The following is a 21,458-nucleotide window of genomic DNA, read 5'->3' as shown; positions in this document are numbered from 1 at the left end:
AATTGGTCGCATTAATCGGTCAGACATGCTGCAAGATGTCGGGTTGACTTGCTCTGTCATGTGCACGGCAGTAACAGCGATCAATATCAGGATGAGCGACGAGCACAATAAAACTGCCGACACTGTCCCGCAATGTGTATGTATGTATGTAATGTGTAAATGTGCTGTAATGTGCGTTTATACATTACGTGTCCTGCGTCGCGGTGCCCGTCCGTCTTCCGCCACTCTTCGATTAGCCACGTACACGTTGCCAGCGCATGACACGCCAGCGCTTGGTAACACACACGCACCACGCCGGCATGCTGAAACCTTTAGGGCCCATTCACACTTGAGCGTTTTGCCAGCGATTTCGGCAAAATGCTCAAACGCTAGCGCTTTTGAAAGCGCTAGTGTAATGAAACCCTATGGGCCCGTTCTTACTTGGGCAATTTGCGGCAGGTCTGTATATAACTCACCTCCCCTGGATCCAGTGGTGCAATTCTCCCTCCATCCACCCCTATAGTGAGATTGCTCTCAGTCGTCATGTGACAGATGGCGATCTCACCAGAGGGATCGAAGACCAGCGCTGCGTAATATGTTGGCGCTTTATAAATACAATAAATAAATAAGAATGACTACTAGCATTTGGATCCCAGGGGAGGTGAGTAACAAATGCCCAGTGTGTGCAGGCTCTGCATATACCTCCCAGCAGCTACCCTGAGTCAGGCTCTGGGTTATCGCTCTGAGCTGCAGATTTCCAGCCCGAGTCTGACTTGGGGGTTACCGCTAAGGAGGTTAAATCACATATAATTTATTATCGAAGATATATTGATGATCTTATTTTTATCTACAAGTTAAATTAAGAATAGAGATTTTAACTAGTATCTTAACAACAATCGATACGGTCTGAGCTTCACATATAACCAGAATGACAGCAGTATTGAATATCTTGATTTGCTTTTATATTATGAAAACAAACAAATTAACAGTAAAATCGTAAAAAAAAAAAAAAAAACAACTGGAAGCAAATGCTTCTATTCATTTTGATACTTGCCATTACAAACCATGGAGGGAGAACATATCTTTGGGGCAATTTAGGAGGAAAGAAAAAATTCCAACAAAGGAAAATTCCCAAAGAAGCTTATTAGTGAGATGAAACAAAGAGCAAGAATATTCACACAGAAAGAACTAGTGGAACAGAAGGGAAAAAATTCAGAGGCAAAAGAAGAAATGACCGCTCCCAATTTTATAACATGATTTTCCACGGATCACAACATAATCAGATCCATTCTAAAAAATAAAAATAAAAAAACATGGGCACCTTCTAGAAGCAGATCCATACCTAAAACCGAACATAGGCAAACGACCTGAGTGTATCTTCAAATGTGCAAAGACAATGAAAAGTATAATAGCACCAAGCAACCCAAGAGCTCTTTGTACCAAAAGATCAAAAACAAGTGATCCCTGATAATCAACAAATAGGGACATATACTGTAGATATGAACAGAAAAAGTGCTTCTGCTACAAATCATCGGTCAATAGTGCTATGGCTTTTGTCTCCACTACCACAAAAACAATGTAAAATATCATGTCCAGAATGCAATTCGAAACAGAATTTGCAATATACCTGCTGGCTTGCCCTTGTGGGCTGCAATACTTGGGCAGAACCACCCAACAACCAGAGTAAGGGTGGGCCAGCAAAGGAGAAATGTACTGGATTTTTATGTTGAGAACTCTGAACCCTGAAGGGTTAAATTAATGCATTGAACTAAATTTATAGTAACAACAAATGAACAGTTCAAGACCCAATAAAGGCATATGTGAAATAGAACTTATTCTGTTTGCACAATTATTTAATTATTTACTTGTCGTAATTTTATGATGTTTCATGGTATTGTATATGGGCTTGATTCAATAAAACCATGATAACTCAAATATCACACCTTATGAAAAGATATCACACCTTATCGAAGATATCACACCTTATCAAAGTTATCACACCTTATCAAAGATATCACACCTTTATCAAAGTTATCACACCTTATCAAAGTTAACATGCCTCATCAGAGTAGCATAGCGAGCGAGCGCTACGAACCTGCAGGGGCTCAGGGCAGGACAAGTGCCATTACCAATTAGCAGGTATAAGTTTGTAACGCCCGCTATGCTACTCTGATAAGACGTGTTAACTTTGATAAGGTGTGATAACTTTTCATAAGGTGTGATATCTTTTCATAAGGTGTGATATCTTTTCATAAGATGTGATCTTTGATAAGGTGTGATATTTGAGTTATCATGGTTTTGTGAATCAAGCCCTATCTGTGTATACACTCGTGGCTCTTGTTTTTAGATTTGAGACCTTTTGAGGATAGTATTGTATTATTACAATCCTTTAGATTGTAAGCTCACAAGGGCAGGGCTCTCTCACCCTTTTGTGTCTTGGAATCTGTTATTCATTTCATAGCTTGCACTCTGTTCTACATTCTATTCATCATGTTACATCTGCCATGATAATTACCAGTGCTGTATTTTGTACCAGTGTCCATATTTAACCACTTTACCCCCAGCGGTACGAATTTCTCCGCCCCTTTTTTCCCTCCTAAAAAACCAGGGACGGAGAAATCCGTACCTTCCGCGCTACCGCCGCTGTCCGCGCTCCCGCCGCTCGTGCGCGCGCACCTGCCCGCTCGTGCACGCCGCCGCCCGCTCGCCCGGAGATCAATGAACGGGAAAATCCATTCCCGTTCGTTGATCTAGCCCCCGCAATGATCTGCTGCTTCTTTCAGAAACAGCGAGATCATTGTGCGTCTCCCAGCCTCCTACTGCTTCCTGTAAGCGTCCTTCCGGACGCTTACAGGTCGCATGTAAACAAACACTCTGTGGCCATCTTGTGGCCAAATAGTAAACTACACCCTAAAAGCATTTTACATATACAAACATTACATTTACACAATAAATTAACTCATTACCTCCCACACTCCCCAATTTTTATTTTTTTTTGTAATTAAAAAAAAAAAAAATACAATAAAAAAAACAACATAAATAGTTACCTTAGGGACTGAACTTTTTAAATATTTATGTCAAGAGGGTATAACACTGTTACTTTATAAACTGCGGGCTTGTAATTAGGGATGGATGCAAAACTGAAAAAAATGCACCTTTATTTCCAAATAAAATATTGTCGCCAAACATTGTGATAGGGACATAATTTAAATGGTTTTATAACCGGGACAAATGGGTTAATACATTTCATGGGTTTTAATTACAGTAGCATGCTTTATTTAAAAACTATAATGGCCGAAAACTGAAAAATAATAATTTTTTCCCACATTTTTTCCTATTTCCCTATTAAAACACATTTAGAATAAAATAATTCTTGGCATAATGTCCCACCTAAAGAAAGCCTAATTGGTGGCAAAAAAACAAGATATAGTTCATTTCATTGGGATAAGTAATAATAAAGTTATGGACGAATGAATGGAAGGAGCGCTGAAAGGTGAAAATTGCTCTGGTGGTCAGGGGGTAAAACCCCTCAGTGGTGAAGTGGTTAATGTATATCATTGTCTGTATCATTATGTACCCCTTGTTTGTTTTCCTACTTTGTACAATGCCACGGAATATGTTGGCGCTTTATAAATCAATAATAATAATTATTATTATTTACTGCTGGTTTTAATGTTTTTACTATTGTCTCCTTTATTATTTTCTTATACACAAAGAACAGTGATTGTTTTTATCCCACTAGTGTCAAAAGATCTTATTGTTTATTATTTTTAAAAAAAAATTATCAATTTTTAAAGAGACTCTGTAACATCAAAAACTTCCCCTGGGGGGTACTCACCTCGGGTGGGGGAAGCCTCCGGATCCTAATGAGGCTTCCCACGCCGTCCTCTGTCCCACGGGGGTCTCGCCGCAGCCCTCCGAACAGCCGGCGACAGACCCGACTGTAAATTCAATATTTACCTTTGCTGGCTCCAGCGGGGGCGCTGTGGCTGCTGTCGGCTCCGAAGTAGACGGAAATACCCGATCTCAGTCGGGTCCGCTCTACTGCGCAGGCGCCGGAAACTTGCACCTGCGCAGTAGAGCAGACCCGACGGCGATCGGGTATTTCCGCCTACTTCGGAGCCGACAGCCGTCAGAGCGCCTGCGCAGGAGCCGGGAAGGTAAATATTACGTCACCGCTGCACGGAGGGCTGCAGCGAGACCCCTGAGGGACAGAGGACGGCGTGGGAAGCCTCATTAGGATCCGGAGGCTTCCCCCACCCGAGGTGATTACCCCCCAGGGGACGTTTTGACGTTACAGATCCTCTTTAACTTTTACATTTTTCATTTATTTAAACTATCCAATCGGTTTAATTTCAGCCCATCAACATCCTGAATTGGTCAAACGAGTACCGACCCGATCAACCACATTTGAATAGAGGCATTAATATAGCCTAGTGTAATAAAATAAAACAAGACCTCCAAGGCACTCAGTTTAGGCTACAAGCACACTCTTTACTCGGCCTGAAGAAGTGGTCACAGAGCCAAAAAATTGTATATATGAATTTGACATCATTGAGGTAAACTACTTCATTTGTTTTCATTTCTCATGTAATTGTTTTTAACTCAGTTTTAATAAACCCCTGGCCGCCTCTCCTCCTCCCTCTTTATTTGTCACTGTTGTCACTGTGATAAATTCTAATAAAACTGTTGAGAAACCAACAAAGCTGCCTTTTAACGGTAAAATATCTGTCGCCATTTATGGGTTCAAAGGCTTCCATCCAACAAGAAAGTTTGACTTGTCAGCTTATTCCGTCGGTTTAGTGGAGAGACACTACGGGTAACCTGAGCCATGCTGGGTTTAATTAGTCTCAAAAAACACGCTACGACCGTAACGTACACCACGCGTGGAGAAGGAAATACAATTAGACGGCTTCCACCGAAGAAAATAAAGCGTCAGGTTCACCAGCATCACACTGAGCTCAAAGTAATAAATATACTCTGTAACAAAATTCAGTAATTGGACAGGCATGATATAACAAAAATATTATGATGGATTAGGACCTTTTCACGCTAGTCTCTTTCTTCAAAAGGGCAATGGAAAGACTAACAGAGGTAGAGGCGACAATCAACCAATTAGAAAAATTTCACTGATCGAACCATGGTGCAAAGAAATCTCATTTGTCCCTGCTAATTGCTACAGATTGCACATCATTATTTCTCTGGCTACTGCCTTATAAAGTAAGAGGGGATGGACAGTGATTTTTATGCATTTTCTTAAATTAAGTTTACAATGAAAACAGACAGAAAAGGGATTTTTTAATATTTCTTTAAACTGAACCCAAGGTGAAGGTAATCCTATTCCTAAAAATGACTTTTTATCAAGTATGCCAGGGTTCGCTTTTATATTTGAATAGGGATTATATTTATATTTGAGTAGGTGGACGAAGAAAAATACCGCTCCACTCACAGAAAGGAGACAGTGCTGGAACAAGGGCTGCCCAGCCCGGACACAGTATCGAATGAAGAAGGTCCGCACAATGCCTCCACAATCCACAAATGTATTCAGGACGTACCCCTATTCAAGTAAAAGAGTACTGCGACTAACATGTTTCGAACCTACATGGTTCTTAATCATAGCCATTTTTATGGCTCCCATCTACAAAGTTTTATAGAGGATGGTGGGCAAAACCAGGGGGAGTGACAGGCTGACCACACCCCTGATGGGTAGTGGCCTGAACCTGCATCCTCTATACTGGCTGCCACATCAGCCTTTACACTGTTGTATATGTAAATTTTAAAACATTTCTTAAAAGAAAACAAAGAATGAATAAAATACCAGACAAAACAAACACATTCTAGAATAAAGAGACTGTTACATGTCTCTAGATGGTGAATATATAAACAGATGTCAGATGACTCAAAGTGGGCCCAAAGATCAGTCAAACAGCAGTCTCAAATGCAACAGGAACCCAAGGGGAGGGGGGAAGGAGAGAGGGAAGGAAATGGGGGAAAAAAGAGAGAAGGAAGGAAAAGAGGGGGGAGGAGAGAAGGAGATAAAGAAAGGGAAGAGAAAGGATATTCCAAATTAGTGTCTATCCGGTCACCAGAGCTAAATCCCACCTAGCATTTAAACCAAGGGGAGCCCTGGTGACTGCCCAACCGAAAAATCCATAAAATCTTCTGAATCATGGCCAAAAGGTCTCCCCCTCTTTTGGGCAAAAATACCCTCTCAATACCATGAAAATGAAAACTGGACATGTTTCCCCCGTGTACCATGCGAAAGTGTTTTGCCACGTTTGAAATATTGCTTGTGAGCCAGCCTGCCCCCAAGTAATGTTCGGCAATACGAGCCTTTAGGGGCCTGGTGGTACATCCCACATACTGGACAGAACAAATATCACAAGTAATCAAGTAAATGACATTCTTAGTGTCGCAATTGATAAAATGTTTAATGGGGGAGACATGTCCATTAGAAAGGGAGACTACAGTCCGAGTCTTCGTATGCACAGAACAATAGTGGCAAGAGGCCAATCCACATTTATAAGATCCCTTCACAGTAAGCCACGTTGGAGGTCTGGAAGGAGACCTAAACAAACTGGGTGACAAAAGACTTCCCAAAGTGGGTGCTCTCCTGCTTGCAAAACTAACTCCCCCTCTAAGGAATGGCTGTAGGTCCCCATCCCCCTCCAAAGTGGGCAAATACTTCTTTAAAATCTTCGTCACTTGATGAAATTCTGCACTATAAGTCGTAACAAAGACCGGTTTATCATTGGACTTGCTCTTATTGAATCTACCCTGTTTGATGAGTTGTTCCCTAGGGGTAGTATTAGCTCTAGCTCTTGCCTTGTTTATGTTCCATTTAGGATACCCCCTAGCCAACAAACGTTGTTCTACTATATCAAATTCTAAGTTCTCACTAACTAAATCCGAGCAATTCCGCCGGGCCCGAATAAATTCGCCGATTGGAATTGCTCGGACCATATGAGCAGGGTGCACTTTAAGCATAATAATAAAACCTGAGTTCTGGCACAGCTTTTTTGCTGCCTCTGTTCACAGATACTAAGCTTGTCCTTAGTGACCCGTGACTGTCTGCTCACTCCAAGTCAGTTTCAGTCGAAGTCACACCTTCCTGGCACGGACAAATAGGAAGAATTTGCATTATCCAACCACTGGCTTTAAAAAGGCACCATAGTTACCTATAGTAGAATGTTGTAAACAATCCAGGAAACCCACTTTTACATTAAAGGGACTCCGAGCAGTGCAGAAACTATGGAAAGATGCACATCATTTTAAAGCTCTCTTTCTCCTCTTTCCAATGATATATAAACCGCCACCCTACGCCTTTTAGTTTTTGCTATTTTCGCGATTGAAATTGCCGCGGCTGCGATTTCGATCACGAAAATAGAGAAAACTAAAAGGCGTAGGGCAACGATTTAGGTGTCGTCAGAAAGAGGAGAAAGAGAGCTTTAAAATGATATCCATCAAGCCATAGTTATATTGTATTACATAGGGCGACTTTTTGTCAAAGTCAGCAGCTGCATTCAGCAGAATGGAGCTGCTGACACTGGGGAAAGTGTCGTCCTGTGTAATACAATATAACTATGGCTTGATGGATATCATTTTAAAGCTCTCTTTCTCCTCTTTCTAACGACACCTAAATCGTTGCCCTACGCCTTTTAGTTTTCTCTATTTTCGCGATCGAAATCGCGGCCGCGGCAATTTCAATCGCGAAAATAGCAAAAACTAAAAGACGTAGGGTGGTGGTTTATATATCATTGGAAAGAGGAGAAAGAGAGCTTTAAAATGATATGCATCTTTCCATAGTTTCTGCACTGCTCGGAGTCCCTTTAATTATCCTGATCTCATCATCAGAAAAAAAAATCCTATATCTCTGTATTCCTGTATATTGGGTTTGTAACCCCACCCCTCCAGTGCTGCTTAGGCTAGGCTGTTTAGATACGCAGGGTTCTCCTCCCAGAACATAATGACAGTTGGGATTGGAGACACTGTGGCATATTTATAGTGATATTTGCAGTTCAGTAAATTTGAACCAAGTGAAGATTACACTTTAAAGGGCAACTGAAGCGAGAGGCATATGGAGGCTGCCATATTTAGATCCTTTTAAGCAATACCAGTTTCCTGGCAGTCCTGCTGGTCCTCTGCCTCTAATACTTTTAGCCATAGCCCCTGAACAAGCATACAGCAGATCAGGTGTTTCTGACATTATAGTCAGAACTGACAAGATTGTTTCTGGTGTGATTAAAGGTGCGTAAAGACATTAGACTATTGTCATTGGAAACTATTGTTACCGACAATATCGGCAGACGATCGTTCAAAAAAACTGCACCAACGACCTTTCCAGCAACCGACCAACGAGGAATGTCGTTGGTAAAGAACAATCCATTTTGCCTGATCGTTTCAAACGACGGTCGTTGAAAAAATAATGTCTGTACAATGATCGGTCGTGGATCCTTTGTTTGCACAGGTTTGCACAGGTTACACACACACACACGATGTATATGATGTCATATCCTGTTGCGTGCGCAGCGGTCGTTCCAAGATCGATCGCACTCAAACGATCTTCTAAGTAGTCTTTTAGCAAACGATCATCGCCCGATGCTTAGTTTGAAATCGTTCGTCGTTTACTACGAACAATCGTTATCGTATGTCTGTACATACCTTTAGACCACAGGTGTCGAACTCCAGGCCTGGAGGGCCAGATCCATGCCAGTGTTTAGGATGGAGTGAGAAAGCGAGGATTGTGCTCTACCTGATGGAACACACCTTTCCTGATTCAGACCCATCAATTCATTTGAGCTGTATCAAAAATGTGTGAGGATGTCGGCCCTCGTAGGACCGGTTTGACATCCCTGCTTTAGACACTACTGCAGCCAAATAGCTCATAAGGACAGCCAGGTAACTGGTATTGCTTAGAAGGAAATACATATGGCAGCCTCCATATACCTCTCACTACAGTTGCCCTTCAAAGTGGTATGAAACTCAGCATTTCTTCTTTTCTCTAAAATATTACTTACTGACTTCCATGCAGAAAAAACTTGGGCAATCAAAACAGGTCATCTGCAAGCTTTTCAAAAAAGAGTGGATTTATGGTCCTCAGTTTATTCAAACACTACAATTCATGATTACTAGATGTGAGAGGAAAACTCTCTCTCAGGGAGAACTGTTGAGTTCTGCAGCTTCAGTTATATAAAGATAAGTTCATTTACTAATTATGATTCTCAATTATTGTTGTTAGTATAGATCTTAAACATTTGGGTCAGGGCCGGGCCGGGGCGAGGCAGAGGCGAGATAGGCTCCAGCCTCAGGGCGCAGTGTAGGAGGGGGCGCACAACTCACTCAGCTATCATTCCCCAATTGTGTTTGAAGCAGAGAGAAATAATAAAAGGGGATACATGGCAGTGACTGCAAGCCAGATAACTAGAGATTAAGGTGTTGGGGGCCCTGTGGTGCCTCTTAGTCTATAAGCAATCAGTGTGTGACGGCTGGGGTGGGAGGGATGGAGGGGCGCACTTTGGTGTTTCAGCCTTGGGTGCTGGAGCACCTTGTCCCGGCTCTGATTGGGGTACATAAAGATACATAAAGTAGGCATATACTGTATATAGGTGCAATGTATAGAACAATGCTTAAATAACATCAAGCTGAAAATAAAGTTGACTATGTGAATACATCTAGATGGACGCGACACCTGAGAGTTCAGCAGGATGGTTTTGGTCCCCCAACTCTCAGAGAGATCTGCTCCATAAACCGATAACTTATTTCATAGAAATATATAGTCAATTCAACAACCACTACTAGAACATCATTGTATGACTATATGAATACATCCTATATAATAATAGGCAACTGTCCCTGCTTACAGCAGGGACAGTTGTCTCTGTGTTGCTGGGTCCGTGCTTTTTGCTACTGCGCATGTGCGCAGCACGGACCCAGCCTCACACAGTGTCGGATGTGCGCGACGGGCAGGTGCCCGCATGTGCGCGGCAGGCACGCGGAGACAGACCTAGCCCGTTTTTAAACAGGCTAAGGTCACTAGTTGTTATATATATCTTTTAATTTATATTATTTTCTATGACCAGATACAATATATCATTGTTATTGTAATTTTACTATTTGTCATTACTGTTGTAATTACTACACTGTTAATATTACTATCATTAATGTAAACATTATGTAAATAACTATAAGTGCCTATAACAGGCTGTTTGTAAAATGTCTTGTTTAAAAACCCCAATAAAAAAACTATTGAAACTAAAATGTTACTTACAGCCTTAAGTCTACTACCACAAAACAAAATTGTAGCAGAACAGCATTCACACGGTTAAACACAGCACTTCCTTCTGCAGTGGAAAGCTCCTTCAACGTATGATTTACATCCCAAGAGGTGATAACATTATATTTTGTTTACGTTTCTCTGTTGTTACATTCTTAGCAGTGCTGAAATGGAGCTCTCTCTGCTTCAAGCATGCGCACAGTTCAGAAGAGCTCACGAGAAGATTTTAATATTCAATTATAGCAGCTATGAATAAAATGCAATGGCTTGTAATTTGTAAATGGACAATATTACTTGTGCACAAAAGCAAATACAGTAACTGAATGGGTAATAAAAAGTAGGAAAACACATTTTTATTAAATGTCATGTCAGAGTTTTTATTCCACTTTAACTACTGATTTGGCTCCCAAAACACTATCTATGACAGCAAGAGCACCATAGAGGGTGTTTTGAGACAGGGAGGTATATGTGCACCAAGGTTAGTGGCAAAATCATTTGCTATTTCCAGCATTCTATCTCTGGGCATCCCTAGAATAAATACACAGACATTTTGCTGTGTCATATTCAAACAACAATCAGATTTCTGCTACAGTATTAATTTCACTTCTGCTACTCACCATTGAACTGTTATGTTGACATCTGTGAGTTCCCGAAAACCATCCTTCATTGGAGCATTGATCGATGTCTATTTTTTGCAGGTTTACATCCACTTTAAGCACGCCTCTGCAAAATAAAAAAAATGCTATTTTAAAGAATGCTAGGCATGTTTGCATCTCAGACAAAAATGTATTAAGTTTCTCAAAGTTAGACAACATTCAGGGACATAAGTTACAATGACCAGATTTCTCTGAGCCCAACCTGGGATGGGCCGGGGGAGAGGAGGTTTAGACAGGCCCCTGAGCTCTCTAGTGACTTCACCACCATCAGACAAGGCCCCAGCCATCACCATCAGCCACTAACGGGCCCCAGCCAGCAGCAAAGCACTGCTGCACCCCCACTGTCGAAAGCCCCAGCAATCCAGTGCCTCCATGGGCTCACCACCATCAGACAAGGCGCCAGCTATCACCATCAGCCACTGACAAGCACCTGCCAGCAGCACAGCACTGCTGCACCCCCACTGTGGAAAGCCCCAGCAATCCAGTGCCTCCATGGGCTCACCACCATCAGACAAGGCACCAGCTATCACCATCAGCCACTGACAAGCACCTGCCAGCAGCACAGCACTGCTGCACCCCCACTGTGGCAGGCACCAGCTCTCCAGTGCCTCCATGGGCTTACCATTATCAGAGAAGGTCCCAGCCATCACCATCAGCTACTCATGGGTACCAACCAACAGCACAGGACTACTGCAACCCCACTGTGGCAGGCCCCAGCTCTCCAGTGCCTCCATGGGCTCACCACCATGAGACAAGGTGCCAGCCATCACCATCAGCCATTGGCAGGCACCAGCCAGCAGCATAGCACTACTGCACCTCACTGTGATAGGCTCCAGCAATCCAGTGCCTCCATGGGCTCACTACCATCAGACAAGGCCCCAGTCATCACCATCAGCCACTGATGGGAGCCAGCCAGCAGCACAGGACAACTGCACCCCACTGTGCCAGGTCCCAGCTCTCCAGTGCCTCCACCACCATCAGACAAGGCCCCAGCCATCACCATCAGTCACTGACAGGTGCCAACTAGCAGCACAGCACTACTGCACTTCCACTGTGGCAGGTCCCGGCTCTCCAGTGCCTCCACCACCATCAGACAAGGCCCCAGCCATCAACATCAGTCACTGACAGGTGCCAACTAGCAGCACAGCACTACTGCACTTCCACTGTGGCAGGTCCCGGCTCTCCAGTGCCTCCACCACCATCAGACAAGGCCCCAGTCATCACCATCAGCCACTGATGGGAGCCAGCCAGCAGCACAGGACAACTGCACCCCACTGTGTCAGGTCCCAGCTCTCCAGTGCCTCCACCACCATCAGACAAGGCCCCAGCCATCACCATCAGTCACTGACAGGTGCCAACTAGCAGCACAGCACTACTGCACTTCTACTGTGGCAGGTCCCGGCTCTCCAGTGCCTCCACCACCATCAGACAAGGCCCCAGTCATCACCATCAGTCACTGACAGGTGCCAACTAGCAGCACAGCACTACTGCACTTCCACTGTGGCAGGTCCTGGCTCTCCAGTGCCTCCACCACCATCAGACAAGGCCCCAGCCATCACCATCAGTCACTGACAGGTGCCAACTAGCAGCACAGCACTACTGCACTTCTACTGTGGCAGGTCCCGGCTCTCCAGTGCCTCCACCACCATCAGACAAGGCCCCAGCCATCACCATCAGTCACTGACAGGTGCCAACTAGCAGCACAGCACTACTGCACTTCCACTGTGGCAGGTCCTGGCTCTCCAGTGCCTCCACCACCATCAGACAAGGCCCCAGCCATCAACATCAGTCACTGACAGGTGCCAACTAGCAGCACAGCACTACTGCACTTCTACTGTGGCAGGTCCCGGCTCTCCAGTGCCTCCACCACCATCAGACAAGGCCACAGCCATCACCATCAGTCACTGACAGGTGCCAACTAGCAGCACAGCACTACTGCACTTCTACTGTGGCAGGTCCCGGCTCTCCGGGACCCCCATGGGAGAAGTGTTAAACATTGGTTATTAAAACATATTGCCCACAAAAAACATCATTGTTGATTTTAATTTGTCTAATTCCAAGCTGCATATAATTTACATGCAACTAAAATAATTTGTACTTTATTGACTATCACCCGTGAGTAATGTTGGTGAATTTGAACACCCCAATACTCCCGCCCACCCCTGATTAGCACCCGAACAAGCAGACAGGGTCAGGAGGAGTTCACTGGCTTCCCTGTCACGTTGTATCCCAGGTGAACTTTTCCTGACCCGGTCTGCTTATTCGGGGCTGAACAGCACTGGCCCAGGAGTATAGGGGTGTTCAAATTTGCTATGCAGAATTCAAACACAACACTAGTCGGGAGTCATCATGACTAAACTCCTAATTCATCATGACTAAATTAAAGGTTATTATGCTGTTGCTTATCTTTTAGAGCAGAGAGGAAGTTTGAGTCGAGGTCCGCTTTAAGAATCATTTTGTTGTCATGATGCCTTTCATTAGTTGTAACAGCTACAAGTGCAGAAAGTCTGTTTAGAAGAAGAGTGAATGGTTGGCTTTGTCTATCATTTGCCCTTGCTAAGCCGTTCATTCACCATCAAACAATCCCCCCAACTAATGAAATCTTTTCATCATTATTCACCAGCTAATTCACATCTTCCAAAAAGGTCTGATAAGGATACATTGCTGATACTGTTCTTCTGAAGCAGCAGACTTTGATATCACAAAACAAGTCGGGACTTCTGGGACTCACGTCTGACTCATCTGCAAGCAGGGCCAGATTTCTGGAAAGGCTGAAGGCAAGGGCCTTGGGCGGATGCAGCCTAAGGGGGCACCTGGACATGAAAGATGGGGTGCTACATATGAAAAAGGAGGGTGAACTTGGGAAGCAACACATGAAAAAGGGAAACTGATGCTCAAGGGAGCTGTTCATGTTAGACAGGGAGCTTAGGGTCAGGCATGAGGAATGTGATAATGTGAGGCAGGAAGGTCAGGGTCAGGCATGAGGAAGAGAATAATGTGAGGCAGAAAAGTCAGGGTTAGGCATGAGGAAGAGAATAATGTAAGGCAGGGAGGTCAGGGTCAAGCATGAGGAAAAGGATCATGGGAGGTAGGGAGGTCAGGGTCAGGCAAGAGGATAATATGAGACAGGGAGGTCAGGGTCAGGCATGAGGAAGAGAATAATGTAAGGCAGGGAGGTCAGGGTCAAGCATGAGGAAAAGGATCATGGGAGGTAGGGAGGTCAGGGTTAGGCATGAGGAAGAGGATAATGTAAGGCAGCCAGGGAGGTCAGGGTCAAGCATGAAGAAGAGGATAATGTAAGGCAGGGAGGTCAGGGTTAGGCATGAGGAAGAGAATAATGTGAGGCAGAAAGGTCAGGGTAAAGTATGAGGAATAATGTGAGGCAGGGAGGTCAGGGTTAGGCATGAGGAAGAGGATAATGTGAGGCAGGAAGGTCAGGGTAAAGTATGAGGAATAATGTGAGGCAGGAAGGTCAGGGTTAGGAAAGAGGAAGAGGATAATGTGAAGCAGGAAGGTCAGGGTAAAGCATGAGAAAGACAATGTGAGGTAGGGAGGTCAGGGTCAAGCATGAGAAAGGCAATAATGTGAGGTAGGGAGGTCAGGGTCAAGCATGAGGAAGAGGATAATGTGAAGCAGGGAGGTCAGGGTCAGGCATGAGGAAGAGGATAATGTGAGGAAGGGAGGTTCTTAAAGTTGGATTTAACGCTGCCGTTGCCTAATACATTTTTTATTTAATTTATGATTTGCACGTGCACAAAATCTACACATGTCTATACATATGGAAGATAGGTGCCTCTCTTTATTTACCAAGAAAACTGATGGCGGAGCCTTGAATTGCAGTTATCCTTTAATAAACAATTATCTACTTCACTGTATTTTATTACAGGACTTTTTGATTCCCTTTGGACTGCAACAGCACAACCTGTACATTTTTAATATCTACTTGAAAGACAGTCCTTCAGTTTCTAATACATCCTTCAGTATTTTTCTGGAAAAGTAATATTGGTTTAGTGCTCCTAGAGGGACAATTGGAAAGCCAATTATTCGTGTAATTCTAAGAAATAGGTAGCACTGGCCCACGCAGTACACAGTCTCTTTTGAGCTCTGAGGTTTAAAAAGACCTTTGCTATGGCAAGGAGAAACTAACCAATATGTTTTCACCCTGATGTAATTACAAATAATATAACCCCATAGGCTGTACCAAGAATTTATTGTCAAACGATAAACTGCATCCTTTTAACTCTGAACTTTCAGCTTTCCTCAGTGGCCAGGACGGGACTCTGTAGCCACATAACATGAAAAGGAAGTAAGAATTATTTAAAGATCTGCTGTCTTTGATGTGGCATTGATACTGAGTGATACTTGAAAGCTTTCCTAGATATTACTCACAGGAGATTTTCCAGGAACAGAAAAGAGTACAACTGCATCACAGTGCAACCTAGCAAATCAGACACAGAACCAGAAATAGCTGGACCAATATGGGCTCCTCCCCCACCACTTGCAGAAGTTAAAGAAAATCTGTAATAACTCTACCTCTCTCCCCTCCTCCCGGGGGATACTTACCTCAAGAAGGGGAAGCCTCATTGGATCCAGAGGCAATCCTCCTCCATCCCTACAGAAGTTCCACCAATGTCAACCCTTAAACTCCGGGAAGGTAAATATTTACCTACAGCAATCCAGCGGCAGTAGGTAAGTAGCGGCTTTCTGATCAGGCTCAGGCAGAAATAGCCGAGACCAATCAGGTCCGCTCTACGTTGCAGGTGATTGCGCCTGTGCCGTAAATCAGACCTTATCGAGCTTGGCTATTTCTGCCTGAGCCCAAGCGGAAAGCCGCTACTGCGCCTGCACTGGAGTCGGGGAAGGTAAGTATTGCAAGCGCTACAGCCAACATCCTTGCCTGCTGTGGTTTCGGGGGAGTCAACGCTGGAACCGAGAGGCAGAGGAGGATGCGGGATGTCTCATTAGGATCCAGAGGCTTCCCCCTCCTTAACCACTTCGCATCCAGACCTTGTTTTCAACATATTGACCAGAGCAGTTTTGACAGTTTAGCTATGTCCCTATTTAATCAGAAATAACTTTGTCCCTACTTATGACACAGAAATGAAATATATATTGTTTTTTTTTCAAGACAAACTAGGCTTTCATAGTATGCCATTTTTTCCCTCAAACAATTTTGCTTTCTATGAATTTTAATGGTAAAACAAAGAAAAAAATAGAAAAAACATGTATTTGTCAGTTTTACCAATTCCCGTTTAAAAATAAAAAGTGCTACTGTAGATAAAAAACACACATTTTGTTTGGCTGTTTCTACTGTTTATCACAAAACTTAGATTATGTTCCTGTCACAATTTATGGTGAAGATATTTGATTCTGAAATAATGCTACAGAGTGTGTTTTTCACTATGAATGAGAAAATAAAAGTATTTTTAATGGTAAAAATCAATGTCATTAGCTCAGGAAACTTATATTCCCGTTCACCAATTAGTCCTGCATCAGATAGTGCCAGAAATGTGCACAGGAGCAAGCCCAATCCTGCACAGCACTGCTTCAATACAGGTCAGTAGATTCTACTGACCTGTGGCTTAGATGAAGTCCCAGAGGACGTAAATCTACTGACCTGTGGACGAAGTGGTTAAGTGAGTATCCCCCAGGTTTTTATGTTTTATTACAGTGTCTCTTAAAAAGCACGCCTGATCCGAAGCAAAGCTACCTAGGGTAAGCACAGAGGTATGTTCAAGCTGGATCAACGTACCATAAATTGTACCTGAGGCAGAAGGGGGAGAGAAAAAAAATAGATACTTACCTCCAGATCCACCAGAAGCTTTCTACTTCCTCCTGGTCCCTACTGTTCATGCTCATGAACCTATGGAACATATGTTGGATATGAATCAAAAGCAACACTGAACTATCGTAAACTGTGTAAGAGTTGGTTCACACTTGCTTAAAATACGTTTAGGTTCGAAACTAAGCGGAACGCAGAGTCCAAACTTCGCACCTTTTCCCTAGACCAGAGAGGAAAATGTATGCAATGAAAGGCTATGAAAACGGACAGTGTCCATTCTCACTAGGCTAGTCACCGTGTCCACTTTGCCCGATTCAATTACTGCCGTGACATAATATTCATGTGTCCTGCCGCTCGGTCCCCATACACAGCTCGGTGGCCGGCAGAAGCATGGGGATTTCCACTGGGCCGTAAAAGGCCAATGGGAATCCTCAGCAACAGGGAAGATTCTCATTCGTTCATGATGGACCAATAAAAATTCTCCCTGTTGCTGGGTAGAATTGGTCTATTGCCTCCTTTCTGCTCCTAGCGGCCTCCTGGCTGTGTACCGAGGGACAGAGCGGTGGCGGGGTACATGAGTGGCGATGCGTACAGGCGGGCGTAATCGATGCAGGAGACGTGATTGAAGCAGGCGGGCGGGTGGGCAATTAAATTGCTGCAATCAGATGGAAAACAGATAGATGTGGTTCCCATGTCCATTTTGCATCCGCTCTAATGTGAACTTGCCCTTAATGGGAATGAAGCTTTGCTGCATTTCACAGTGCTGTGGCAAATACCTACACTGGCCTACCAATTGCAGACTAGGCCACTGTCTCTCAGCATTATAACAGCACATGCTCCTTTATTGTGTAAGAGATTCTCTTCGCCAAGTACCCCCTATTGTGAAGAACGTCATCTCAAGTACCCCTTGACACTTCTATGTTTATAAATCATACTCAATATTTGCGTATAAATGCTTTTCAAACATTCCTTTATGCTTTCAATTAACTATGTATTCAGGCTTCTTTATACATGAATTATTTTTTGTTTTCATTTCTAAACTCACTGTAAGGGCTGCATTCCACTGCGTGGCGACTCAATCGCGTTTCTCTCATTTTAAACCACAGTGGTACTGACACCGTTTTTGTCTGCTCTGTCCGGTCTACGGTGCAATTTTGGTGCAAAAATTAGAATTGTCGAATCGTGCAAAAAATGACTTAGTGGTGCAATTTTCATGCAATTTTCCCACACTACTACACATTGCATAGGAGCTCAAGCGCACGAAAAATGCAGCAGGCATGATCAATGTGATTGGGAAATCATGCTCCGCACTACTGGAAACTTCCATGCATAGTTTACATTAGGTAAGTGAGTACCTAGCATTTTGCGATGCAATACAAATCTGAATTACATTTCAAAATGCTGCTTGTGGGAAAGACACTAATAGCATAGCTTAGAACCAGGGCTGTGGAGTCGGTGTACAAAAATCATCTGACTTTATGAAACCACTGGCACAGTCATGGGCGTAACAATCACCCCTGCCATCGCAGGGGGCCCCGGAGGCTTTGGGGGACCATCCTCCTCCCTCTTCCCAACCTCAAGTGCAGCCAATTAGCAAAAAAAAAACCTTCCAGTTCACTCAAAAAAGGCCCTGCTACCTCCTCCTACCATGCAGAGTAGTGGGAGCTTCCCTGCTGCCATTCGCTGGCTCCCGATCACATGACCCTCATGGGGTCCGGGGACCAAAGGGCACCCATGCTATCATTTTTGCAGGGGGGCCCTATTAAGTCTAGTTATGCCCCCCTGCTTACAAACTCTCTCTTTTTCTGACGGACAGTCCCCTGTTTTGAACAAAATCCTCTGTCCTTCCTTCTTCTTCATTCGTTGCTCTTTCAGGACGTATGTACAGATTTATGTAATCTATGTGTATTTTTGTACTGAAAAATGTGTTTATTATTTTCAAATGTTAATGCTAATGAAAACTAATTACGATGTAAAGTACTAGTGTGTTTTGAATGATAAAACTACATATTTTGCTCATTAATTCTCTGTGGTGTGCATGCACAGCAACTATATGTGGAATGAAGACTTTTCATTGAGTGCTGGACAAAAGTTGGGGTCTGCCTTTAAATTCTAGATCAGCCATTGTACAGATAGATGTGGCCCCCTTTTTCACAGGACCCCCTTTGCACTCACATGGTCTGCTCTGGCTACACCCTTGTCCAAACTGTAGCTAAACGCTGGAATATGTTCTCACATAGAAGATAATAATAGCATCTGCAAGGAACCTGACACATGAACACCCACTAAGACTGCGTTCCCTGGTGGAACTTTGCCTGCATTATATTAAACGCTCACAAACTCAAATACTAAAGTTGCCATGGGGACTGACAATAAACTGCATCATTACACAGTTGATGATAGAAGTTAGTGTATCTGTGACTTGTCAGGAGATTCATCACTGCTCCTGCTTTAATCTAGCAAGCATGTTCTGTAATAATTACATAAGGCCAGATACTTTCCAGAACCACAGAGCTGTGCTGTGAGGATGCAAAGAGATTACAAAGGAGAAGTAAATCCTGCCAACAAAAACAGAGTGCAGAAAAATAAGAAAACAGGGGATACCTTAGTGCTCATAAATTTTAAAAGACGGGTGGAGCAGGCTTGTGTAGCAGGCAGTCCCCATGCTCACTGCTCCCACTGTTCTTCTCTGTTCCCCTCCGTTACATTGTGAAGGCCGCCTGAAGCTACTTTCCGGTCGGCCAGGGTTGGTTACCAATAATGCCCACTGTACTTGCGGAAGTACAGGAAGTAACAAGCGGTGGAACGCGGTGCTGGAACCCGGAAGGACATGAAGCATTGCTTCCCCGCCCGCTGCCTGACATTACACAGCGCTAATAGCTGGAGGGGGAGCAGGGGGTGGACCCAGGTGAGGGGTCCGACCCCCCTCCCCAGGGCTGTGCCCGCTGCCCCCTCCAGGCTACCTGTACTGGGGGCAATTATACTACTTATACGGGGGCAATTATACGACCTATATGGAGGCAATTATACTACCTATCTAGGGGGGCAATTATACTACCTGTACTGGGGCAACTAAACTAGCTACCTATACAGGGGGGCAATTATACTACCTATACGGGGCAACCATACTACCTGTACTGGGGCAACTATACTAGCTACCTATACTGGGGCAATTATACTACCTATAGGGGGAGCAACTATACTACCTGTACTGGAGCAACTATACTAGCTACCTATACTGGGGCAATTAGACTACCTATACAGGGACAACTATACTACCTGTACTGGGGCAACTATACTAGCTACCTATACTGGGGCAATTATACTACCTATACAGGGACAACTACTGTATACTTCCTGTACTGGGGCAACTATACTAGCTACCTATACTGGGGAAATTATACTACCTATACAGGGACAACTATACTAGCTACCTATACTGGGGAAATTATACTACCTATACAGGGACAACTATACTACCTGTACTGGAGCAACTATACTAGCTACCTATACTGGGGCAATTATACTACCTATACGGGGCAACTATACTACCTGTACTGGAGCAACTATACTAGCTACCTATACTGGGGCAATTATACTACCTATACAGGGACAACTACTGTATACTTCCTGTACTGGGGCAACTATACTAGCTACCTATACTGGGGCAATTATACTACCTATACGGGGCAACTATACTACCTGTACTGGGGCAACTATACTAGCTACCTCTACTAGGGCAATTATACTACCTATACGTATAGGTAGTTTATCCAGTGCTGACTTTTCTGTCCCAGCTAATGCAATCTTTTTGAATTATCGTCCAGCGAAGTGTCAGCCTTCCGCGGTAGACTTATCCATCTGGGAAGTACCAAGATGCCGACTCCCCTCAGGATTACAGCTAAGGCACACTTAGCTGTAATCCTGGGCAAAGCAATGCCCAAGAACCTGGATGCCAAGGTTCCCATCATGAGAGACTCCTAAGGGGAGTCGACATCTTGGTTCTTGGTCAAAGAAGGCTAATTTCTAAACAGGAAAAGACGGCATGCCACATGAAGATGTGCAAAAGCTGGCAGCACTGTAACTGTAAGTGAGGTTGTTAAAGAGGAACTGTCGTGAAAATCTTAAAATTTAAAACATATACAGATAAGAAGTACATTTCTCCCAAAGTAAAATGAGCCATAAATTACTTTTCTCCTATGTTCCTGTCACTTACAATAAGAAGTAGAAATCTGTCATTACCGACAGATTTTGGACTAGCCCATCTTCTCATAGGGGGGTTCTCAGGGTTTTCTTTATTAAAAAAAGCACTTAGTGAATGGCAGTTACTCCCGTCTACCTGCCAAAATAGTGTACAGCAAGCAGGGAGGCTGGCCAGCACCTTTGTATAAATATTTTTCAGGGAATGTCTTTATAAAGAACTAGTAGACCTAAGCCTGTTTAAAAACGGGCTCTAGGTCTGTGTTGAAACCCTGCCTCCCTCTCCCCCCCTCCCCTTTCTTCCCTCTTATCCTCCCCTCTCATCCTCCCCCGTGACCGCGTGCGCCGCCCATGCCGCACGACCGCCGCGCACGCCCCTTCTGGCCCTGTTCTTCCTCAGCTCTCCTCAGTCTCTGCATCCCTCCCTGCACATGCGCAGTAGCACAAAACACGGGACACACACAGGAAGTGCAGGGATGGAACGCAGAGACAAAGGGGTTTTATTATAGAGGCTAAGGCCATGCTGAGAATCCCCTATGGAGAGATGGACTAGTCCAAAACCTGTCGG

General features: G+C 44.0%; 2 protein-coding genes across 6 annotated transcripts in view; one reads left to right on the top strand and one right to left on the bottom strand.

Annotated features, from left to right (window-relative positions):
• Window positions 1–21,458, top strand: part of PRTFDC1 (phosphoribosyl transferase domain containing 1) — a 514,552-nt gene that overhangs the window by 124,408 nt on the left and 368,686 nt on the right. The window lies entirely within an intron of this gene.
• Window positions 1–21,458, bottom strand: part of GPR158 (G protein-coupled receptor 158) — a 329,086-nt gene that overhangs the window by 245,531 nt on the left and 62,097 nt on the right. For 4 of the 5 annotated variants that reach the window (XM_068235645.1, XM_068235647.1, XM_068235646.1 and 1 more), the window contains one exon: window positions 10,870–10,975. In XM_068235645.1, coding sequence (XP_068091746.1) covers window positions 10,870–10,975 — 106 coding nt within the window. Of the gene's footprint in view, window positions 1–10,869; window positions 10,976–16,711; window positions 16,775–21,458 lie in introns of those variants that run through there. The other variant, XM_068235649.1, reaches the window with a different exon arrangement.

This window comes from Hyperolius riggenbachi, chromosome 5 (genome assembly GCF_040937935.1).
Source record: "Hyperolius riggenbachi isolate aHypRig1 chromosome 5, aHypRig1.pri, whole genome shotgun sequence".
Lineage (NCBI taxonomy): Eukaryota > Metazoa > Chordata > Amphibia > Anura > Hyperoliidae > Hyperolius > Hyperolius riggenbachi.
The sequence above is the reverse complement of the archived record's forward strand: the minus strand, read 5'-3'. Positions and strand labels throughout refer to the sequence as shown.